Source organism: Channa argus, chromosome 5 (assembly GCF_033026475.1).
Source record: "Channa argus isolate prfri chromosome 5, Channa argus male v1.0, whole genome shotgun sequence".
Lineage (NCBI taxonomy): Eukaryota > Metazoa > Chordata > Actinopteri > Anabantiformes > Channidae > Channa > Channa argus.
In genome coordinates, this window is record NC_090201.1 from 14,211,354 (window position 1) to 14,234,133 (window position 22,780).

Genomic DNA, 22,780 nt, shown 5'->3' on the forward strand with positions numbered 1-22,780 from the left:
TTCCGTTTTATGAATTTGTGGTCGTGCCTGAGCGCGCGCATCATGAGACAACGAGACACTGAATGACTACCATTCACTGCCCATTTAATTCATATTTAATTCTCGATGGTGTTTCTTTTAGCTACCAAAAATAAAAGTCACGCAGAGCTTTAAGAGAAATGGTCCAATTGCAGTGTCGTTTTTTAACACGCAATCAACAACGTAAACAGCTACCATGTGCCGCTGAAGCAGTGTTGCTTACGCACGCAGGCTACGTACGCTCCATTTCTAGGTCATCGGCGGTATCGGGTTTTGATGTCACGCGTTTTGCTCCAGGGATCGTCTCTTTTCTCTCTCATCTAGATCATGGTCACTACACCTGCCGTAAAATTAGACCAAGTTTCCTCAACCTAAGGACTTCTCTGTGTATTCAAGTAAGATAATCTGAGCCACGTTTCCATAGAAAATTGAATCAATTCTAGCTTTTAATAGGTCATCACCAACATACATGCAGCTACAGCCCATACCTGTTTGCAGTACCATATTAATGTTTTAGACATATTTGTTATTATGGCCCGAGAGATTCTAGTGACTGTGATTTACTTAAACGCTGTCAAAGCAAATCTGAGCAGATGACATTTAACCTCAGGGACCTATAAAGCCCAGCATCTGCTCTGAGGTTGTCCCAGTGGGGGGAAGCTACCCATAGAAGAAAGGTCCAGAGATGCTGAGAGAGTGACTTGTGCATTCCAGAGGTCAGTGAAGGAACACAACAGATGCATGCTATTGTCCAAAGAAAGAAACCCAAGTGCATGAGGGCCTTATATACTTTAATCTTTGGTTTAATATAAGAGCCCTTTCCTCTGGTTGTTTTCTCCAGTATGTATACGTATCTCTCTCTCCCTCTCTCTCTCTATCTCACACACACGTGTACATCTACAAAAAAAAGAAAAAAATATATATATAATATGGAGAAGGAAGAAATATATATATATAATATTTATTTTCTCTCTCACTACATCCATAAATCTTCTATATATGTGTGTGTGTGTGTGTGTGTGTGTGTGTGTGTGTGTGTGTGTCAAAGACATCTGTCAACTTGGTCTGGAGGCACAAGACGCAGCATTTTTATTTAGCTGTGTGAACTCCTCCTGTTCTGTTTTTCATAGTGTGTAGTGTGTATGAGTCTCACCTTGCCTCACCTTTTTGTTAGGTTTAAAAAAGTAATTCATGTGTACTGCTCCAGAGGACTTTCTGACTGCCCGGAGCTGTGCTCTGCAAGGTGTAACCATAGAAACTGGGCGTGCAAAGGTCTGCATCACAAGTGAGATGACCACTGAGCAGAGCTACTGACAAATGAAGTATGGTAGTAATGAATGCAATTGAATTCCCAAAGACATTTGTATTCCCAGGTAATCTGAAACCCTGCAGGGTGAACCCTTAAATAAGTTAATTATAAGCCATTTAATTCAAGTAACGACTCTAAAACCGGTGACACAGCACGGTTACAAAAACAACACAATTAAAATCTACACCACGCTCACAATGACTCTGCTAGCATGTTAGTGTTTAGCAGATGTTATATTTATCATGTGTTTACTATATTAGTTTAGCCTATATCTTTGCTGTATATCACTAAATATACACTAGCCATTTCATTAGGTACAAGCTAAACCATTGTACTATACAGTGAGTGTATAGTACAACTAACACTGACAGTATGTAATGGTTTGCACGTATTTAAACAATTACGCCAATTGAAAGGCCAAGGGATCGTTGGGGTCAAGTTTTTTTAGCAAGTTGTTTTTTTTTTGGTTTTGTTGTCAAGTGGTTGACCAACTGACCAACAAAAAATAACTCTGCCATCCCCTTTGATGAAGTAATTATATGAGACATTTTTGTGGTCACAATTTTAAGCGAAACAGACATACAGACTGACTTCCAGTAAGTTGGCAAGCCAGTATAAATCCTACATGTGTCTAATTACCCAAAGAATTCTCCTTTTTCCCTATAACAGCAATTGATACAGATTATTACAGACAACAATTTATTATTTTTACTTCAACTTTAAAAACAAACTCTTAGGCAAATGTTGTATCGTCATATTTCCAGGAATGTTAGAATTTGAAATTCTCATGGGATCAGTGTTTTAGTCACAAAACTGATGTTTAATTTAGTAAAGTTAGATAAAGTTGAAGTGTAGGTTTCTGTTAAATGTCCCCTTATGTTATTGTTCAGTGTTGGCCATGGTTAGAAATCAAATTTAGGAAGTTAGACAAAAAAGTAATTGAGAATTGTAAATTTATTGTGGTTTGTTCAGAAAAATCAAAAATAGATTGATTTTCCACACACTGTTGTGTGTGTAGCACAGGGTTCAATCCCCAGTCCCAGCTATATGTCGAAGTGTCTCTGAGCAAGACAGTGAACCCCTAACAGCCCATTCCCATCCCCAGCTGGGCAGTGCAGGTCCTAGCCCGGTTGAAATTGGGCGTAAAAACTGTGCCAAATCAACATGCGGACAATGATCGGCTGTGGCGGCCCGGAACTCACGGGATAAGCCGACAGGACAAAGAAAATAAATAAAATTTGTGTGTGTACTGCTGTTATCAGACACTGTTGAACAGTGACTTGTGTGAACAGCTTGGATTTAGGAAAACAATGGGAGACTGTGATTTCTGGGTGTAAAAGAATTAACTATGGTATATACACAGGGAATTTGACTTTCAAGACAGATCTAGAAAAACTAAGCCTAATATATTTTTGAACTGTACAAAAATCCTCTACATTTCTGAAGATTTATTATCGTACACCTTAAAACTTGTCTTCAGTTTTGAAAACAAACAGGGTTTTACTGGGATATTTCTTTGTTTGTTTGTAGGTTTTTTTAATGAGGGTCTTTTCCAAAGAGGTTATTTCACAAGTATAGTGCATGATTTGTGGCCTCCCATCCATCCTCCACAATACCACAGCCTGGCCACGTAAATAATTAGGAGAAACCGGAAAAAAGATCTCATCACAGATCACTAAGCCCATTTAATTTATGTTGCTGAGCCTTGCTGGAAGATGCGGCAATCACACTCAATTAAGGTCAGTCTCCCAGTGTTTTCATGGCTTGCGGAGAAGGTGCCAATCCCCGTGTATGACTATCCGAAGCAATGTGGTCCTCTCATGCACAGGAAATAGCCATGCTTATGTAGCCATGCATTATGTATAGTTGCATATTTACCTGAGAGCTGGTTTCAGTGAAATAAATATTTACACGCTTTCGAAATATAGGGAGTTTGGCAATGGTTTAACATTAGGATTTCAGTAGAAATACAGTATACTTATCATATCTGGAGAGGCCAAGTGACGCAGACACCATTAAGAACCTGGGAGCAGTGCAGAGATATTTGCTCTCAAGTTAGCCTTGACGTTCCAACCAATAATGAAGGCCAATTGTTTCTACTTGACTGGTAACACTGTAATTTCATAAAACTAATACCTGAAATGTGGCAGAGCATAAATGATTGATTTTGAAGGTACCAACTTTTTGATTTTAGCAGTATAATACTTTTTATCAATAAATGGAGTTTCATAATTTGAGATATGAGCTTAGCAGTTCTGGGTTAGTACCTTTATAGTACTCTAGGAATCTTTAAATTAAATATGAACGTTATTGCTTCATTTTAGAAGAAGAAATTTTACAATCCCAACTGTAAACAACAATACGAGGCTGTCTTCATCAGCAGATGCAGTTTATTTAGCCATTATGAAGAAGCTATAGGTTAACTGAAGTCACCACTTATCATTGTCATCCCATTTTATACTATAGCAAGTGATTTAATTTGTACTTCATAACCAACATCAGACAATAACAATGTACTGTACCTACTGTAAACCTGGATAATCAGGGTGTTTCTAAAGCTTTTATCAAGAGGAGACATCTGTCATACCAGAGGATTGATGTTTGTTATTTTCTTCAGACTTCAATCATCTGAGAAAGTTTTTATAGAAGAAGTTCACAAAGTGTCCCCTTTCCTAAACAAACAAACACATGCTTGAGCCATCTGACCATCCTCATCTTTTGCCATCAAAGAGCCTATTCTGTACACACACATACACACACACCCTGCACTGCAGGACAATAAGAAGTCCTGAACATTATTTACCTCTGCGGGAGGAATTCCCTGAAGGAGCTTTCTGGCCATTCCAGGCGGGAGCTTAAACATCAAGGTCCAAAGTAGGAACAGGTTCAGGGAGTGTAAGAGACAGCAAAGATGAAGAAAACCACGTTCTCAGAAAAATGTTTCAAAATTTCTCTGTGATTTAGTTTGCTTGAAAAGTTGCCCTTTAAAGGTAGAAAAAGTCTATAAAATTTGTTAAAATAGCATCCAGTCCTTATTTCATTCAATGATTAAATCAGATTATCATTTATTGGAGCAAATTTCTTACCGATCACTAACACAATATACATTTTATATATGTTGGTTAATGTCTATCTACCTCATCTGATTGGTCGAGTCTGTTTTAACAGCTTTTTGATGGATTTAATTTTGATATTCATCTAATAAATGGATTAACACCTGCCAGTGTGTATTACTGACCCTGGTGAACCCCAGCTCTCTACAGATACCATAAGATTCACATTTGTTAAGTGAAATGTCTTAACAAGTAGTGGATGCATTGCAATGCAATTTCTACACAGGATCTTCTGACTTCTCATCTAGTGCCATCATCGTGTCAGATTAAGACTTTGTCCAAATACCTCCAAAATGTATTACTTTCCCAGCAGCATTTGCTGTACTCTCTGTGCTCATTAGTTAATGTTAGCTTGATAACACATGATGAGAATTTTGACTTGCTAGGCACCAGCATGTGAGCATGGTCACAGTAAGCATGGTGGCATGCTGGTGTTTATTTTTAGCTCAATCTACTATTTTACAGCCTCACAGAACTTTACACTTACACTCTTTCATTATGCATATTGCCAAAAGTATTCGCTCACTTGCCTTTAGACCTATATGAACTTTAGTGACATCCCATTCTTAATCCATAGGGTTTAATATGGCGTCTGCCCAACCTTTGCAGCTATAACAGCTTGAACTCTTCTGGGAAGGCTTTCCATGAGGTTTAGGAGTGTGGTTATGAAATACATAATACACAGTGCTCGCAGTCTTCGCTCTAATTCATCCCAAAGGTGTTCTATCGGGTTGAGGTCAGGACTCTGTGCAGGTCAGTCAAGTTCTTCCACACCAAACTTACTCATCCATGTCTTTATGGACCTTGCTTTGTGCACCTGAATTCATTTATTTGGATGGGTGAGCGAATACTTTTGGCAATATAGTGTAGCTATATTTATAGTAGACCTGTGACAAACATAAAGGCTTCATGTGACAAGTATGTCTCAAACAAGAATTTCAGTCTACAAATGAACTCTGTGTGAGACTGGCCACTCTGCTTTATTGACTGTACAAACACTTGTGGAGTGATCTGCAAACTGTTCTTTAACAGTTTGGGCTAAAGAAGCAATGCAAAAACCATATAGAATACTCAACTATAATCTGTGTTGATTAAGACATTCAGACTCAAGCAAAAATCTTCAAAAAATGCTTCAGAAAGTTGTGTTAAGGGCCCTATGAAAGAAATATCCTCAACATTTTTGGAATGAAAACCAAACCAATCAAGACATATCCCATTTTATGAATGCTACAAGTTAATAATACCACTAAACTCTTTCCAAAGGTATTTGTGGATTGTAAGGTCTCTAGTTATTAAATTCACTTCTCTTATGTTTGGACAGCTGGCCACAGCTTTAAATGACTTGCCTGCATGGGACAAGTGCATTACCGGTGTGGGTTTGTGCAGTGGTTGTGCATTTGTTCTGAATATATTCTTAGATGTATTTCCTTTTAGATCCCAGAGGAAAGGAAAACAAACATTTACATGCAGACAAACACAATGTCCTTTGGATCAATGTGGCTTCACCACAATCCAACCGACACTGTGGCACACAAACAACCTCCCTGTTTAAACTAACAACACTGACTTAATTCACACTTTCTGTTTTTCTACTTACACTGTTAAAATAATTTTTTTCCATAGGCTATGAATTACACTCCCAAAACAAACGAGCTCAGTAAGGCCGAGATAACAAATGTCTTATGAAGTTTCCATGTCATAGGCTGAGTAAGGTTAGCAGGTCACAGCAAAGATTCAGCTCCACATCACTGCATCAATTAAATGAAGAGACATGAAGAGAGTGGGCCATGTTCTGGCAAAAGGTTCACATTACACTTTATATTTAAAAATCTGACTTAATGAAAACACTATTAATTAGAAGAATCAACCGCATTATTTTTATGGAAATTTAAAATGACACTGACTGAAACATTGTACAGCCCATGTTTAACAGGTTAAACTTTCCATACAGTGTGTATGAATATGTGTTAGCTGAGCTCACATTCCTACTGTCTTTCGCTCCGTTTCAGTCTCACAATAATACAAAACTGGTACTCTTATTTAGCACCTTTGCCCTTGTCATCAATTGTCATTATTTGTTGCTTTTGCCCAAGCCCTCGGTAAAATCTAAGTAACACTTATCCTTACAGTGTGTCATGTTTGATAAATTGTTATTAGTAGCTGCAGTTCTAAAACTATTATTTTATTAAAATTTCCATCCTGTAGTTTTAAACACACCATTTTCTTTTGTAAAATTGGTTTTGGCCTTGGTTTTTTGTAGACATGTCATAACTTGGTTTATCTAATCCTCTTGCAAAATCAATGATGAACTTTTAACATTTTACCTTATTTCATCCTGCTTGTATCAAACCACAGGGATGTAAGGGTGGTGACTCTCTATGCATTTTGGACATGATTTGCAGCACGCGAGCCAACCTCATCCTCTCACAGTTCTTTTCAGTTCAAGTGTGGCCACAGACTGTGTTATGCAAAACAGCTTAGTCAACTGACACAGATTCTGGTAAGCTGAGCCAGTGCCATGCTGAAAACTGAGTAGGCATTCACAAGTGTCCCTGTTAGACAGTGAGCAGAGTTCAGTTTGTGCTGCAGTATTAATCAACAGGGAGATCAGAGCTGTCATTCTGCTACTACAGACTTAATCTGCCACTCAAAAAAAGACCTGCGTAAAATCTGGCATCTATATAGTGTTACCATGAAATTCAAATTTTAGGGACAGAGGAGCTTTTTTCCCCCAAGGACAAATATTCATCTTGCACCCAGCAGTGAGCACATCATCATATCACTGCGGTACAGACAGCTTGAGGATGGATGCTGAAGCAAGCGTGCCCAGATATAAAACTACGGTCACAGCAAGCTGGAGAAAAAATTTCATCTGAAAAGCAGTTTTTTTTAAAATCATTATGTTCAACAGTTTTGCTCGAAGAAACTCTTTCTAAAATGTACACTGCCCCCTATTGATGAGAATAAGGCTGAGTTTTTCCATTAAAAATGTCTCAAAAAAACACCAAAAAACAGGCACCTATATAAAATAAAAACCATAACCTGACAATAAACACATACATTTGAATAGTGGTCTTAAACATTAATCTGAAAAGAGCCACACATTACTCCAAATTCACCTAGATTAAGCTTCTGCGCTTGGAAAACACATAATCACAATTTGGATATTACAAAGCTGTCAGAGTGGTGACAGTTCTTGCAGGAGTTGGAATGACTCAAAACAACAACACAGACTCTGTGGTGACTTTAAAACACTGACATCCCCAATCCAGTGAGAGCTGCCATTAAGCCCCAGGAAACATGATATGAAGGCAGCCGTGGGATCTGGAAGAAATAATGGATGGCATGTCTGGAGGAACTGGAGACATGAATACTGTGTATAGCACAAACAGAATAAATGTGTTTATACCCAACACAACACATTTCTGACTATCTTGTGCTAAGCTAAATATAGTAAATGCAGTGGCATAGAACAGAGAAGAGAATTATGAAAAAATGACAATACTGTGAAATCAGTACGGGAGAACATAGTTAAACCCCACCACAGTATATTTATGACCAACAAACTATAGGTTAAATGTGCATTTAACTTTGCTTGTTATCATAATTTATATTTGTCATGTATCATGCATCATCAAAAACAGAATTTAGAATATCATCAAATGATCTGCTGATTTAAATATAACTGCACAAAAATAATGCTAAGTGTATAATTATAGAGTAGACTTGGAGGCAATGGCACAAAGTACAGAATGCTCTATGTTGGAATTCACTTTCTAATTTATATTTTTACAATATTCTTAGGCATCTCATTTACTACATAACTATGAAACTAAAGCTGAGGCTGACGCTATACAATCTGTAGAATCCTAAAACGTTATAAAGATGATAAGACCTGTTTACTGTCAACTCTTCAAATAGGCTTGTCATGCAGTCAAAGCTTGTTTAGCTGTGAAAACTTTAAATATTGGACACACAAACTCGGAAGAATGACCGTTTGTTCTCAACTTCTCAGACAATTGTTCTTTCAGATCCTTTCTCAAGTTCTTTCATGATAGCAACACAGCAATTCAGACAAAGCTTCAGCAGATATCTCATGTATCTACCATGATAAAGTACAAGTACTAGCATTTCACTTCTACTTTATTGAGATAACCAGAGATCATGATCAAGCAAACCTGCACCTGAATAGTTCAATCATGTTCAGTATTGTTTAGTTGTTCTTCCTCTATACATTTTCTATTCTAAAATGACATGTACAACTTTCAGACAAGAATGTGTGAGAACAAAATTTAATTATGTTGATTTGGTTAAATTGTCAGGGAGAAAAAAAAACACCCCAGAATATTCACATAATTTTATCTACAAATATTTTACAAAATGTACATAATGATTAAACTTAAAACATATTTTGGATGACAAAATATCTAGCTTAGGGGGAAAAAAAACACTACAATAATATTCAGAGACTTGACAGAAATGTCAATTAATGTCTGTACAAGGTGGGGATGGAAGATCACCATTTGTGTCTTTCTTGTCACAGTAACAGCATTTGGCCACAAAATTATGATTTCACAGTTCAATGTGACTACTTTGGCAATTCACTCTATCTCAGTGAAGCGTGCAAACATGGCTTTGCGAACAGCATCTTTGTAGGTGTCAGATGGGGAGAGTTCATACGAGCTTCCTTTAATACCCAAACCCGTGCCCTTGGTCCTTAATGAAGCCTGTGGGCAGAAGACGAAGATGTTGATTAAAGGAGACAAATTGGACACAGGTGGCTAATTACTCCGAGTGAAAAAACACACACTGGCATGCATATGAGAGGCGAGTTATTGTGAAGGGGGAATTGAGATGTAGAAGTGCTGTCATTATTGTTGGCCTTCTCACCGAGATGGGAGTAGTGATGCCCTGCTGGAGGCGCCCCAGACCTTTGCCCTCTTGCCAGCCCATGGCTTGTAACATTTTGTTCCCAATATTTTCACTTGTAATACCATCTTTGGTGGGCTGTTCATAGTTTCTGTTGGAGATGATGAGGGGTGATAACAGTACTTTTAAAAAGCGGCTGACAATGGTTCCACGCTCATTAAGAAAAGCCACTAATCTGAAAATTCAGATGGTTGGCTATTACACTTACACTATTGGATTTGGTGGTTGATAAAATCGCTTCTTAGGTGCAGGAGGTTCAGTAACACCATACTTCTCCCTTCTCTCTGCAGCTCGGTCTCTGTATTTGAGCTATTAGGGCAAACATGAACCCACATTGACTGTGTGCTTGTTTCAGAAGATATTAAAGCAAAACAAACAGGGATTTAGCGCTGATTGAAATACCTCAGTCTCCTTCCTCTCTAGCTCCTCCAGCTCAGCCTCTGAAAGCTGTGATCTTCTATGAATTTCCAAATTTTGCTGAAACAATCAAGAAACTTTAATAGTCATCTAAAGCAAACAGAAAATTTATATTTATACATATATTAAAAACATTTCAAGATCTTTTACATCTTTACCTTCTTGTATTCAAGCTTTATACACTGAACAGATGGTAGCGCTAGGAATATTCATACAGAAACTAGATTCAGATTAAATGCCTGTCCTTCCTCACCTTGTGGAGGTCAGAGAGCTGCTGGTGACGCAGAAGAGCTTCTTTGGAGGGGAACTGACGCCGACACAACACACAAATCATCTTCTTCCAATCTGTTATTTTTCCTTCCTCATTCATTCCCCTTTCTGAACTGCTTTCTTCTGGGTCACTGTCCCCACTTTGAGCAGCAACCAGAGAACTCTGTAATATGAAAGTGGAAAGATGGCATTTTATGAGATTAGTTGTTTTATTAATAAAACCCCCAACAGCCCATCCCCATTCCCAGGATGCGGATCAACATGCGGACAAATGATCCGCTGTGGCGACCCTGAACTCACAGGATAAGCCGAAAGGTAAAAAACAAAAAAATAACAATAATTGCTATAACAGTAATAGCACATAGAAAAAAATGCATTTATAATATGCAGTAATATTTTGCTAAAGAATCTAAATGTGATTTAAATTACTGTATTTAAGAAATTAAAAATATTACAAATTAGATACATGCAAGTGTGCGCTTTCAGATTCTATCATACACCATACAATTTTACTATGTGCATAACAAACAGTACTTTGGGGAAGGTGGAGATATCTTCACTACCTTCTTCTCGAAGAGGGAGAAACCTGCATCGGCAGCTGCTGACTCTTGCCTGTCCTCCTCCTTGGATTGTCCTAATCCTTGGAAACTGCTTTTAAAACTTTCTTTTTGCTTATTTAAGCTTTTTGCCCAGCGCTCCATGTCTTTTGCAATCTGCAATTTGATTATTCATTATTATTTTTAGGTCAAGATGAGAGTCATTAGCAAAAACTGATTTTACAACAGCATTTACCTGCTGTGCAGACTTGTTTTTGGGCTTGTCTTTTTTCTCTTTGGGCTCCTTGCTTGTGCTGAGTGCAGCTGAGAAATTTGCTTTGGTGTTAGCTGTAGACGTCTGTTGGGTGCTTGGGTCTGCTGGTGCAGGGACATAGGTCTGCTTTTCACTGTCCCAGTAGAGGTACTGCTGAGTCTCAGAGTTATAGTAGTACTATTGATGATAGGCATAAGAAAAGCTGATTAAATCAAGAGTCTGTGCAGAATAACTGACAGCTTCACAGTGTTTGGCATTATATTCTGAGCATGTCCTGAACATACTTGGCTGCTGGGATCATAGTACAGGCCAGTCTGTGGATCATAATAGTAACCTGAAGACTCATCATATTGGTACATGGAAGTATCAGGGGTAACTAAAGAATTATAAAGGCACATATGAGGCAATCAGGCTTTCTAAATTGTGTATAACCAATCAATAAACCAAAGTTTTGACACTTCAATTCACATACACAGGGACTACTCTGCAGCTATCTGGTCTTACCTGTTGTGTTAGTGGCAGCACCACAGACTGTAGTCACCACATTAGAACCTACTGGTGGTATCGATGATGTGGTGCAAACATTAGCCCCCTGTAGTACTGCCTCAACTGGCATTGCTAGTTGATGTGGCTGAGAAGGAGCAGAAAGACTAATTACCTTTTTGACTCACTCCACAATAACACAGAAGTAAATTTAAAAAAAGAACAGTTCTCTTTGCTGCACTGAGAGGCATCGAGGCCCAGCTGCCTACCTGCATTGCAGGCTGGCTGATAATAACAGGTTGGTAAACTTGAGCCGTCTGAGATATGACCACACCCGTGGCTGCAGGGATCAAGGTCTTAATTCCAGGAGCGGCTGCAGACAGTAATGACAAAAACAGCAATCTCACACTTAGTATGTAAGGGATTCAAAACATCTGTGGGTGACTGGCACCTCATATTACCTCCAAGTAATCCATCTCCAATGACAGGGGCCAATCCTGCAGGCTGCTGCTGCCACACTTGATAATTCTGCCCCTACATCAGAGGACAAACCATAATATTGCGGCCAATTCAACAGAAAACATTGTGATAATAAAGTAAACTGAACTTACCTGCGTTTGCTGTGTATATCCATCTGGAAGAGTAATGTAGTCTGAGGTGGCCTCTGAACCTTGTTGGATCTAGAAAGATAACAGCAAGTTTGAGAGTCAGTAGAAAAAACAATAACTATTAAATATAGTTGCATTTGCAACTCAACCAATATTTTGGAAATAACCTAGTAAATTCAGTAAACATGCACATTAAGCTCAACTACGGGAAATCTTTTCAAATTTCCAATATATCAAAACGAAACAACTACAAAGTGTGTCTTTTTCTACAGTATTGAAGTATGCTATCTTTTTTTTTTTTTTTTTTAAGTTGAAAAACCTTTGCCACACTCTTTAAATTATTCACATCAAATTCATAATTTATGAAGATGTTATATATTGCCTTATTTAAAATTTGTTTATATTGTTTTAAGGGCCAGAAATAACATACCTGGCTGGATGACCACTGAGCAGCAGCAATAGCTGTGCTGGCAACAGAGAGAGCACTAGCTCTGATCCCATCAGACTGTGCTGAGTCTCTGCAAAGGACACACTGTTTAGTTAAATACTAACTTTCCAGCAAATGCAAAAATGAATAAGTCCCTTGTTTTCTATTCTGAAGTTTTAATAATGAAACTGCATGGAGTGCCAAATGAGCAGCCTCCAACAGACTGTTTAGAAAGTAGGTTCCCTACACAGTGCAGTTTACACTGTTTGGATCCAAAAGATCTTATATGTACTATATTCTTGCTCAAGGAAAGCTAACACTGGAGTGAAACAGTATTTGTGTATGACTCACTTCCTAGCACTCTTGGCGTAATCCACTCCAATTGTTTTTCCATCTAGTTTTAGAGGTGGCTGAAGGCTCTGGAGAATGGTGAGAAGCTGTGATGCCTCCTATGCAAGTGAAAACATGAGAGTGTCATATGTATGTGGTCATTCCCCCCCCAAAAAAGAAAACATAGAATATGACACGATAAATAACTACAACAAACCAAAGGAGATGAGAGCTGAACAAAGGCAAAGCCTCTATTCTGTCCTGTTTGTTTGTCTTTGATGAGGCGGATATTGCCTGTGGACAGGTTGGCATATGGTGCCAGCATATTTAAAATTCCATCAATAGTTGAAAGAGGGGCAATGTTCCTCAAGATTATTGCTGTTAAAACAAAGGTTGTGATGAATGAATGTAGAATAAGTGAGCAGAAACAATGACATTTCAATATGGGGTGAAAAACACACTCACTGTCTCCACTGAAATCTCCTGGCTGAGACTCTACATTTAAACCATTTATTCCATGAGACTCTCCTTCTGTACTCAGCAATGAAAGAGTAACACATAAGTCAGCATAAACCACTAAAACAGTACAGGACAGAGCTCGAGATAATAACAGAAGAAAACTTTTGGTTGGGTGAGGTAACAACTCACCAACTTTTGCTGCTCCACACCTGAAACACTTCAGCCTCTTTCGAAAATTGTACAAACCGCACTGTAACAAACCAATAAGAATTTTATATCAATAGCAATAATGCATCAGAAAGGAAAAAGATACACTAAAATTACAGGGTACTAAGAAGACTCACAGCACTGCAAAGCCAATTTTCAAACTTCTGTCTCCTGTTACTGTAGTGCACTGCGATGTTTTTCCCCTGGATCACCAACTTATTCTGTTAAGTAAAAAACCTTCAGTTACTTCAAATTTTGACAGGTTTAAGCCAAAGAGGCAGATGAGGTCGTGCCACTACCCCACCCCATGAGTGAGAGCAGCTGGAAAAGGAAAGAGTGGCTAGGCTTACACTCGCTGCTTAGGTAGAGTGTCTCAGGGAGTAAAGGGGAACAGAGGCAGAAAGAGGCGTTCAGAGAGAGAAAGAAAGCTTCACTTCTGTGTATGAGGGAAGTAGTTCTCAAAAAATGGTTCTAAGTGTGTTTGGGACCGGAGTGCTGCCAGCTCATTCCTGTCTCACTCCAATCTTCGGATTTTAAATGAACATGAGAAAATATCCAAGTGACTGAGCTGGAGCAGAATGTGCTATGGAACCGCAGGATAGTCAAGACTAAACAAGTCTGTAAAGTCTACTGTTGATAGGGAAAGGAAAAATTATTTTTGAGCCTAAGGTCCTGAAGATATTCTGTATAGTGTCTTGGGTAGCAATGGCAACAGAAAACAATTTTTTGCATATGCAAAAACATTTATATAACGATTCAACACTAAGTAAACTAAGCCGATTAAAGACCTTTTGTCTGTATAGCTGATTACTGAAATGTGTGACAAATATTTACTTCTGATGTCAGAATTTTGAATTAATACATCGCTCTACCAATTACAATCTGATTCCATCAACATGGTATTGGTTAATTTGGCCTCTACACCCCAAGAATAATTCTAGACTTTGTGATTGTTGAAGCAACCTGATTGGTCTCCATCCATCGAGTAGAATCTTGCAAGTGATAAAACTCCACGAAGGCGAAACCTCGGCTTATACCTAGAGACAGCATTCAAATATAGACGGGAGGTGTGTTAGTTAGAATGCTTTGGTGCAACATTCAAACTCACAATGGGCTTGTACAGTCCAATCTAATGTTAAAAACGGAAGTGGGGAGGATGTTTACAATGTCAAGGGGATGGTAGTGAATTTGATTTACCTTAGTTTTTAATGTCTGGTCACAAACAGAATATACAGTTACCTCTTTACCTAGTTATTTCAGCAAACTGGGCAATCTCTGATGATATAAACGATTCTCGGACAGTCGTAATACATTATGGGGCTTCTTGTTCATGGACAGCCATAAAGGAAGTAAAGAAGGATGGAAGACAGAGCATGGTGGGACACTCATCTGAATATCAACACTCACCTGTTCTTTTCTTCATCAAGCGGATGTCCACAGGCTGAGGTCCAGGAAGCTGCTCAAGTGCTAAGCGAATCTAGAAAATATAGGCATAGAGTAAAATTCATCTGAATACAACAGCACATCTTTGCCCCAATTTGCCAATGATTTGAACATTGTGCAGTTTGAATTACATTAAGCTAGAACTTTCATAAACTGTCAGCTGCCTATTTCATGCCAAGTTGTGAAGAAAAGCAGTCATCAAATGATATTCTTTAAAAACTACACAAGTTGTCTTGGGTTTTCAGATGCAACAGTGTAGTCACAAAAACACACAAGGAGGAAAGTGAAGGTTAAATAGAAGGTAGTAATTCATAATGGGAGGAGGTGTAAACCACAGTGTGCCGGACTAAAGCTTTTATCTACTTACTGAGGAAATGAAGCAGCATTAGTAACCATCACTCTGAGTTTGCAACACAGATACAGCTATTAAGAGACTATCTGCAGCTGATAAGGTGCAATGTTTTCTTACTTTTATTAGCTAACTCACCCTAAATTTGAATACCAACAACTTTGACCGTTACACGTGTTTTCATTGCTTCTAAGGCACAATATATATTTTACTGATAACTAGATCTTCAAGCTCTTTTTTAAAAAATGTAAATGAATTAGAACTGAATTATTTAAATCTTTCTCCTCGCTTGGAAGGGAAATAAAGGGGGCAAAGCCTGCCGTCTCTAGGCTCTGGCACCACCACAGGTGTGCTCACATCAGATTAGGACACATTAGCATTAGGACACAGAATCATGTTATATTTTGTAAAATGGTTCATTGAAAATTTGCAAATGGATTAAAAGATCAGTTAGTACATTTTGGCGAGGTATATTATAGAATGTTTTATTATTAAAATGGCCTTCCCAAGTAATATTTTCATTATAATTAAAGAATATATGCTTTATTATCATATATAGAATTATTGGGGTATAAAATTAACTATACTAGGATATGACATTTCGGTCATATTGCACAGCCCTTTATGGTGTTTGAAGAGCATGAGTGTGACTAAATAAGAACTGTAAGCTTACATCGTCCTCTGTGACATGAAGAGAAAGACCCCTCAGCATAATTGTCTTGCTCTCGTCCTCCTGCTCCATTTTGTAGTCCTGGTCTGGATAATCCCCTTCACATTCATCATCAGATCTGTCCACACTTCGACGTCGTTTTCGGCTCCTCTGTTGCAGACCAAAAAAAGAGAAGTTATTACTGAAATTACAAATGGGATGTTTTGTACTACAGATGAGTGCAAGGTATTCCAATTCGCTTACATCTGGACTGTCTCTGCGCTCATCAAAGTGCTCACTGTGGCTGTTATCAGCCCATCGTCGTTCACAGTCCCTCTCCACATCTCTACTTCGTTTTTCATACCATACTGGATCATCTCTTCTCCCATCGGAACCATACCTTCCACTACGTTCACCACGACTGAGCCTAAAATAATTATTAATTTTTGTTAGAAGTGCATCTAATAAATACATACACACTCAAAACATGCCAAAAGATTGGATCACACTCATTTTACCTTTTATCAGTGCCCATTTCCTGTTGAAGAGTCACTTTCAATCCAGAGTCTGTACAAAAAAAACAATATTTTTTAGCCTTTGAATCACAAGCTATTAAAAACAATTATTTGTCACTCTGCCCATCTATAGTTCATAATCCTCTAGTTTATGGTAATAATAAAGTTGTTCAATAATCTGCGAGTATTGCTGGCGGCTTGATCTTTTCAGTTTCAGTTTCCGTGCATTTTGACAGCAGCTCGGATTGCTCCAATGGTTCTTTTTGCATATATAGTTTCTCAATGCAGATTTATTATAAATACATTTCATGATAATCCACAGAAACGTTACCGAGCTAGGATAGTTATGCTAACGTTAGCAATAGTAGCTAAGTCACAGAGATAAGTTATCGCAAACCTGATTTAAAATTAATGACAACAAGAATTAGCATTAGTTTAAAAGTGTTACCTTCAGACAAAATGCATATATTATTAACACTTTGAATGAAAATCGTCTTACAGTTTGAAAACAGGCTTAACCCTCTTTGCTAATGTTACTTAAGCTAAGGCTCAAGCAGAGTACTCTAGTTACGTCATGTGCGTCTCGTGGATACGATCTAGTTAAACGTCAGCAATCCTACAAAACTAACCTTCGGCATAAACTAAAATACGACCCCGTGTCTTTTCGTATTACGTAACGATTTACTGACACAAACCGATTTGTCACACAAATCTGATAACAACTGCTTGAAAGAGGTTGTCTAGAAGACTTAATTTTGATCTTCCGGTCTGTCAGCACGAACAGCGCATTACCGCCACCCACTGATCTGGACGAATTACAATGAGCGCAACACACCGGCTAATCAACGAGCAGGAAGGTAACAGGATGACCTGTTATTGCCCACTGCTTTGTTGAATAGTAACGATGGTTACGCATTCTTCTTCCGTTTCTGGTCCTCCGTGCCTTAGTGGCTCCCGCGTTTGAGCCACTGGACCAAGGCCCCCTCGGGCTCCTGTCATGGAAAACAGCACCTCTCTTGGCTATCACCTCCATGAAGAGAGTCAGTGACCTCACTGCCCTTTCAGTCTCCCCTGAATGGAGGTGTCTGGCTGTTCTCCGACCTAATCCTGCTTTCATGCCCAAGTGCCTTACCAGTTCCATGTTACCCTCTTACCAGTTACCACCTGGATCGCATATACACTATTGGATCACAATAATTTTACCTTTTATCACATATCCACAGGGCTCCCTCTTTCCGCTCAGTGCCTGGCCCACTGGCTGTGTGAAGCCATTTTTCAGGCATACCAATCCTCTGCGGCCCAGCCACCAGAGGGCATCCGATCACACTCCAACAGAGGAATAGCTTCCTCTGTGGTACTGCTCAGAGGGGTGTCGGTGGAAGACATCTGCCTGGCGGTGTCATGGTCCTCCACCTGCTCTTTCATCCAGTTTTATCTTCGAGACGTTTCATGCCCCTCACTCTCCAGTTCAGTGCTTTCCGCCCACTCTTGTGAATCTGGTGGTTAGTTTTTCTTATCTCTCTATCCTGGTCCCCAGGCCCTCTGTGGGCTCATTGAGTGCCGGGCACCCCCCCACCCCATTTTCTTCTGCTTTCCCACTGTCTGCCTGTTAGTTCACAGCTGTGACACCCTCCGGCCCCTTGTGCTTTTAATGGTTGTGGTCAGTCCAGCTGTGAAGCAGGGTTCTGTTGTATGTCACTAGTGGGTCGTGAGCTACATCCTGTTGTAGCATTTGGTTCATTATGCTGCAACCAGAGGGCAAACAACATAGGAAATACAATGATACTTACGCATTCTAACCCTAGCTTCTATGACTGTGTAGCCTGGCTTTTAGGGTCCCACTAGTACCTCTTGCTGGCTGAAAGAAAAAAGTCAGTTAGAGGGAAGAAGTGTTAGTCGCCGCTCTCCTATGGTGCGACTGCAGACGTAATTGAGCACACCATGAGAGCCATTATGTAGCAACTTTTGGCCCACTCACCGGTGGGTGTGGACTATGCTGCTTCAGGTGGCGCGAGCTTGCAGGGATTGGTTTATTACTACAGCCAGAGGGTTGGGCAACATAATCATGGAAGCTAGGGTTACAGTAGGTAACCATCGTTATAGCTTTATTTTAATGCAAGTATACGGAGAGCTACTAAAACCTGGAATCAAATTTGCTTGTAATTTGTATTGTACTTTTCCTACTTGGTGTCCTGTAAGCTGTTCTACCCATTCCCCTACATCTCCCCACCCACACCCGGGGCAAAGGTTATTGGGAAAGAGGGACATCCAATAATACCTCTTCAGTGAGCCAAACAATGTGACTTTTTTAATCTAATGCCGAGATAGAGACACGAACCGAATCAAGCACAGACATTGGAAACATCAGTGGCCCGGACACACACGTCCCGCATCACCGCGGGGTGGCGCTGCAGTCCCACAGACGAAGATGCGGATGAGGTGCAGAAGCAGAAATCTGCTCTCATCACTTGAGACAATACAATAGAGCAATGGCCGCGACAGTGGATGCGAGCTGTTAAAGGCTGTAGAATATATGTAACTAACTCACATTGCGTATGACCTGCAAATTTCCCAATCAGGAAAAGCACTGCAAGCGGTGGTCATTACGCAAGGACGACTCGCCAGCTCCCACCAACTGTGACCCTGGTAACAGGAAGAAGGTAGCCAGCTGGCTAACGTTAACGTTAGCAAACCGCTAGCATTAACTATTTGTTAATCAGGAGTAGTTCTTGAACACCACTGCTGCTGGTGTATTAAGCTAAAAAACAGATCGTTTCCATTTTGTAAACTGAAGCAAATATTATGTTGTTTACATCAGTTCGTCAGCTTAACAACTATGGTTAATGCTAATGTTCCGTTTAAAGACACTAGCGTTAACGGTGATTAGCTAACCTGGTAGCCAGAGTAACTGACAGCCAATCCCTCAGTTCCGCTCGTAGCTCAGCACCGCTTGGTCATTTACCAAACTATTCACTTTAGATAAGGCATTGTCTGGTTTGTTAGAAGATCACCTTAGCTGTCCTTTTAGACGAATACAGCCGTGGTAGACCTGCCTGCTACCTGCTGAAAGTATTTCTTTTAAGCTTTGTTGTGGTTTTATTCTTCAGGAAAGGTATCAGGCTGGATGGCCGAGCCAGAGCTTCTGCTGGACTCCAATATTCGACTCTGGGTGGTGTTGCCCATTGTCTTCATCACCTTCCTTGTTGGGGTGATACGACATTATGTCTCTATTCTTCTACAGAGTGACAAGAAGTTGACGTTAGAACAGGTTTCTGACAGGTATCGCTGCATAATGTGCAACCGTGAAATAGATCATGTTTAACAAATACTGTTATTTAATACATGTTTTTTTTTTCCATCCAGCCAGGTCCTTATTCGGAGCAGAATTCTCAGAGAAAATGGAAAATACATTCCCAAACAGGTAGATTTATTTATTTATTTTTTGTTATTTTTGAAAGTTATTGTCGTTTAAGTGTCACTGGGCAAGACACCAACAGCCCTTTCCCATCCCTAGCTGTGCAGTGCCGGTACCAAGCCCGGTAGAATTGGGGAGGGTTGCGTCAGGAAGGGCATCCGTTGTAAAAACTGTACCAAATCAACATGCGGACAATGATCCGCTCTAGCGACCCTGAACTCACGGGTTAAGCCGAAAGGACAAAAAAAAAGAAAAAAAAAATCTGCTTATGTACATGTTTGCCTGAAACAGAAAATACTTGTTATTGAAACCTTCTCTTTGTTTAGTCCTTTTTGATGAGGAAGTTCTACTTCAATAATCAAGAAGATGGATTTTTCAAGAAGACAAAAAGAAAGGTAGTCCCACCCTCTCCAATGACAGGTAAACATTTTGAGTAATTTTTATAGTGTAATCTTTATAACTAGAACCCAATATGACACAGGAGATATTTAAACCGCTAATGTAACAAATAATATGCTACTCTTTACCAAGTCTAGGCAAAATAGAATAACAGAACTTCATTTTATTTCAAGAGGCTTCTTTCTGGCATTCTTTTATAAAACTCCTGCCTTCTCTCTAAAAATCATGTCCAGCCAGAACAGTAACAAAATCATACAGTTAGGTGTAAGATATCTAGATGTTTTGTATGTGTATATTTACCAAAAAATGCTGTTTAAGTCATATAGAGCAGTCACTCTGTTTGCACTCCTAATTAATTAAAATGAAACAGATTTTCGAAACTTACTGAGGGAATTTGTTACTTTTTAAATGTTTTTGCAGATCCCAGCATGCTGACAGACATGATGAAAGGCAATGTCACCAACGTGCTTCCAATGATTCTCATTGGAGGCTGGATTAATTGGACCTTTTCAGGATTTGTAACAAGTAATGATACAGATCTTGCTGCTCAACATGCAAAATGTGAAATGCACAAAAACTACTTTAAGTTTGTGTTGCTACCAGATAAAACATTGTTCATGTGGAAGTTTTTAATGAGTTCTCTCTGTACTGTGTTTCACACAGCTAAGGTTCCCTTCCCTCTCACTTTACGCTTCAAGCCCATGCTGCAGCAAGGAATAGAGCTTCTCTCACTGGATGCTTCCTGGTAAACTAGTAAATCCACATTTTTGGAGATAAACTGTAAAAGTTATTATGCAATTATCTGAAACTGTTGACCTTGTGTTTTTCTTGTGTGCGTGAATTTATTGCGTAGGGTAAGCTCAGCGTCATGGTATTTCCTCAATGTGTTTGGACTACGAAGCATGTACTCATTAATACTTGGACAAGACAATGGTATGCAAATTTTTAGTTGAATTCGTTTGTTTTCTTTACTTTTACAGGTTGAGCAAAGCCATCTGGTAAATCTGTAATTTCACATAATGGCATCCAAATAAGTACAGTGCATCCTTCACATGTATTTTTATTTTGTAATAGATTTGCAAAGATTTCAAACACACTTCTTTCACATTATCATTGTTTGTAGAAGTTTGAGATAAATAATGAATTTGATCCATTTTGGTATAAGGCTGTGACATAACAAAATGTGGAAAAAGTTAAGTATTACCACAGTACTTTATGGATGCACCATTCCTAGATGCCAAAGGTTTTTGCTGTGCACTGCAATCCCCATAGGTGCAGATCAGTCAAGGATCATGCAGGAGCAGATGAGTGGTGCAGCCATGGCTATGCCTGCAGATACAAATAAAGCTTTCAAGGTATGTAGTTTAGTTGGCATTGTTTGTTGTTATGGGTTAACTTTGTTCACTTGTTGATTTAATATTTCTTGATTTTAGGCTGAATGGGAGGCACTGGAGCTGACTGACCATCAGTGGGCACTGGAGAGTGTAGAAGAGGATCTGATGAGTAGAGAGCTGGACTTTGATGGCATGTTTAGCAAGGAGCTGCCTAGTGGTATCTTCTGATGGCATGGTCACTTCTGATGGCATGGCCTTGTTAGGATTATGATTATTGCAGGGATTTGTTTGGGGTTAAAACACAGATGTTAAATCCCTTCATGTTATGCAACGTTTACATGACTTTTGTGTGGCCCTTGTGTATTCACATGCATTACCTTACCATTCCTGTTTATAAAATCTCTGAAATTACTAAAAATACTCTGATTCTGCTGCTGTCTCATGTATTAGAAACCACTGCTTTAATATTTCACCATTGAGCCAAGGGCATGTGTGGGGGAAAATATAAGCTTAAGGTTTTTCTTACTGAAACACATTATTATTAGTTTCCACTTAAATGTCATCCTAATGCCACTAGATAATAGAATGTGAAGTATCTACTGCTCATTTTTATTTTGTCATACACAAGTGCACTAGCTGATTGTATTATGGATCGTCATGTATAAATAATAAGAAATTATGCAAATGTCTAATTATTTTTAATGTAACAGTCATTATTGGATTATATCCATTATATGGATCCTCTTCTGGGGAAACGCCATCATTTGGAAGTACACCCAGAATGAATTAGTTGTGAGCAGGTAAAATGTATAATTGAAAGTTTTTTAAGTATGTACACAGTTTGTTTTGTAATGTAATATTCTTTTGTCATTGGATAGTTAAAGTAGCCCTCAATAATAGTATCAATTTGCATTTGTATTGAAGCCCACTAAGTTTTGTCTTACCCATTCACTTGTGTCGCATATTAGGAAAACATAGCAAATTTCAAAAATGCTTGCTCTTTTGATTTACCAATTCCAGAATATCCGAATATGTAGAAAGCTCCCACAATAAGAACACTGCAAAGGTGCTATGTTCAAACCATAAAAAACACTGCAATTTAATAGAAAACTAAATACAAATGTTGCCCTTCAGGTTTAACTCAAACAGTCCCATTGGCAGCGTATATTTTTTTTTCAACATAAATGGAAATGGTGTTATGGTCACTGAATACCTTTTCCTTTATTTGGAATGGGCCCTGTAAACAATGAGCCCTATAGAAGCAGAATGTGTAAACAAGACAACATAAAACTATAA

At 38.9% G+C, this 22,780-nt stretch overlaps 2 protein-coding genes across 7 annotated transcripts; one reads left to right on the plus strand and one right to left on the minus strand.

Moving 5' to 3' along the window:
- Positions 1–8,716: 8,716 nt before the first annotated feature.
- On the minus strand, positions 8,717–17,612 carry LOC137127651 (RNA-binding protein 5-like). 6 transcript variants are annotated; one of them, XM_067504928.1, is made up of 24 exons: positions 16,966–17,125; positions 16,340–16,388; positions 16,086–16,248; positions 15,846–15,992; positions 14,788–14,857; positions 14,344–14,417; positions 13,518–13,601; positions 13,363–13,423; positions 13,180–13,245; positions 12,932–13,092; positions 12,736–12,833; positions 12,388–12,475; positions 11,961–12,029; positions 11,811–11,883; positions 11,619–11,722; positions 11,371–11,497; positions 11,151–11,242; positions 10,849–11,043; positions 10,620–10,769; positions 10,040–10,219; positions 9,772–9,846; positions 9,578–9,678; positions 9,331–9,460; positions 8,717–9,167 (listed from the first exon to the last, which is right to left on the minus strand). In XM_067504928.1, exons 2-24 carry the CDS (start codon positions 16,354–16,356, stop codon positions 9,042–9,044), a joined length of 2,451 nt encoding a protein of 816 aa, XP_067361029.1. In that variant the 5' UTR covers positions 16,357–16,388; positions 16,966–17,125; the 3' UTR covers positions 8,717–9,041. The 6 variants fall into 6 exon arrangements, with proteins under 6 accessions (XP_067361029.1, XP_067361030.1, XP_067361024.1 ...); XM_067504929.1 differs by lacking the exon at positions 16,966–17,125 and adding an exon at positions 17,540–17,612 and having other exon boundaries at positions 15,846–16,248; XM_067504923.1 differs by having other exon boundaries at positions 15,846–16,248.
- A 1,152-nt stretch (positions 17,613–18,764) lies between these two features.
- On the plus strand, positions 18,765–22,163 carry emc3 (ER membrane protein complex subunit 3). The gene is made up of 9 exons (XM_067504930.1): positions 18,765–18,996; positions 19,444–19,615; positions 19,700–19,757; positions 20,078–20,171; positions 20,571–20,675; positions 20,814–20,895; positions 21,004–21,083; positions 21,423–21,505; positions 21,584–22,163. Exons 2-9 carry the CDS (start codon positions 19,461–19,463, stop codon positions 21,710–21,712), a joined length of 786 nt encoding a protein of 261 aa, XP_067361031.1. The 5' UTR covers positions 18,765–18,996; positions 19,444–19,460; the 3' UTR covers positions 21,713–22,163.
- Positions 22,164–22,780: the final 617 nt, after the last annotated feature.

Bases quoted from the DNA above. Each gene is read 5' to 3' on its own strand.
- LOC137127651 (XM_067504929.1), bottom strand. The intron at 14,418-14,787 runs GTGAGTGTTGAT...TGCTGTCTCTAG, and splicing joins CTTGATGAAGAAAAGAACAG to GTATAAGCCGAGGTTTCGCC. The intron at 12,030-12,387 runs GTATGTTATTTC...TTATCTTTCTAG, and splicing joins CTCAGTGGTCATCCAGCCAG to ATCCAACAAGGTTCAGAGGC.
- emc3 (XM_067504930.1), top strand. From the start codon at position 19,461: ATGGCCGAGCCAGAGCTTCTGCTGGACTCCAATATTCGACTCTGGGTG. The intron at 19,758-20,077 runs GTAGATTTATTT...CTCTTTGTTTAG, and splicing joins GAAAATACATTCCCAAACAG to TCCTTTTTGATGAGGAAGTT. The intron at 20,676-20,813 runs GTAATGATACAG...TGTTTCACACAG, and splicing joins CTTTTCAGGATTTGTAACAA to CTAAGGTTCCCTTCCCTCTC.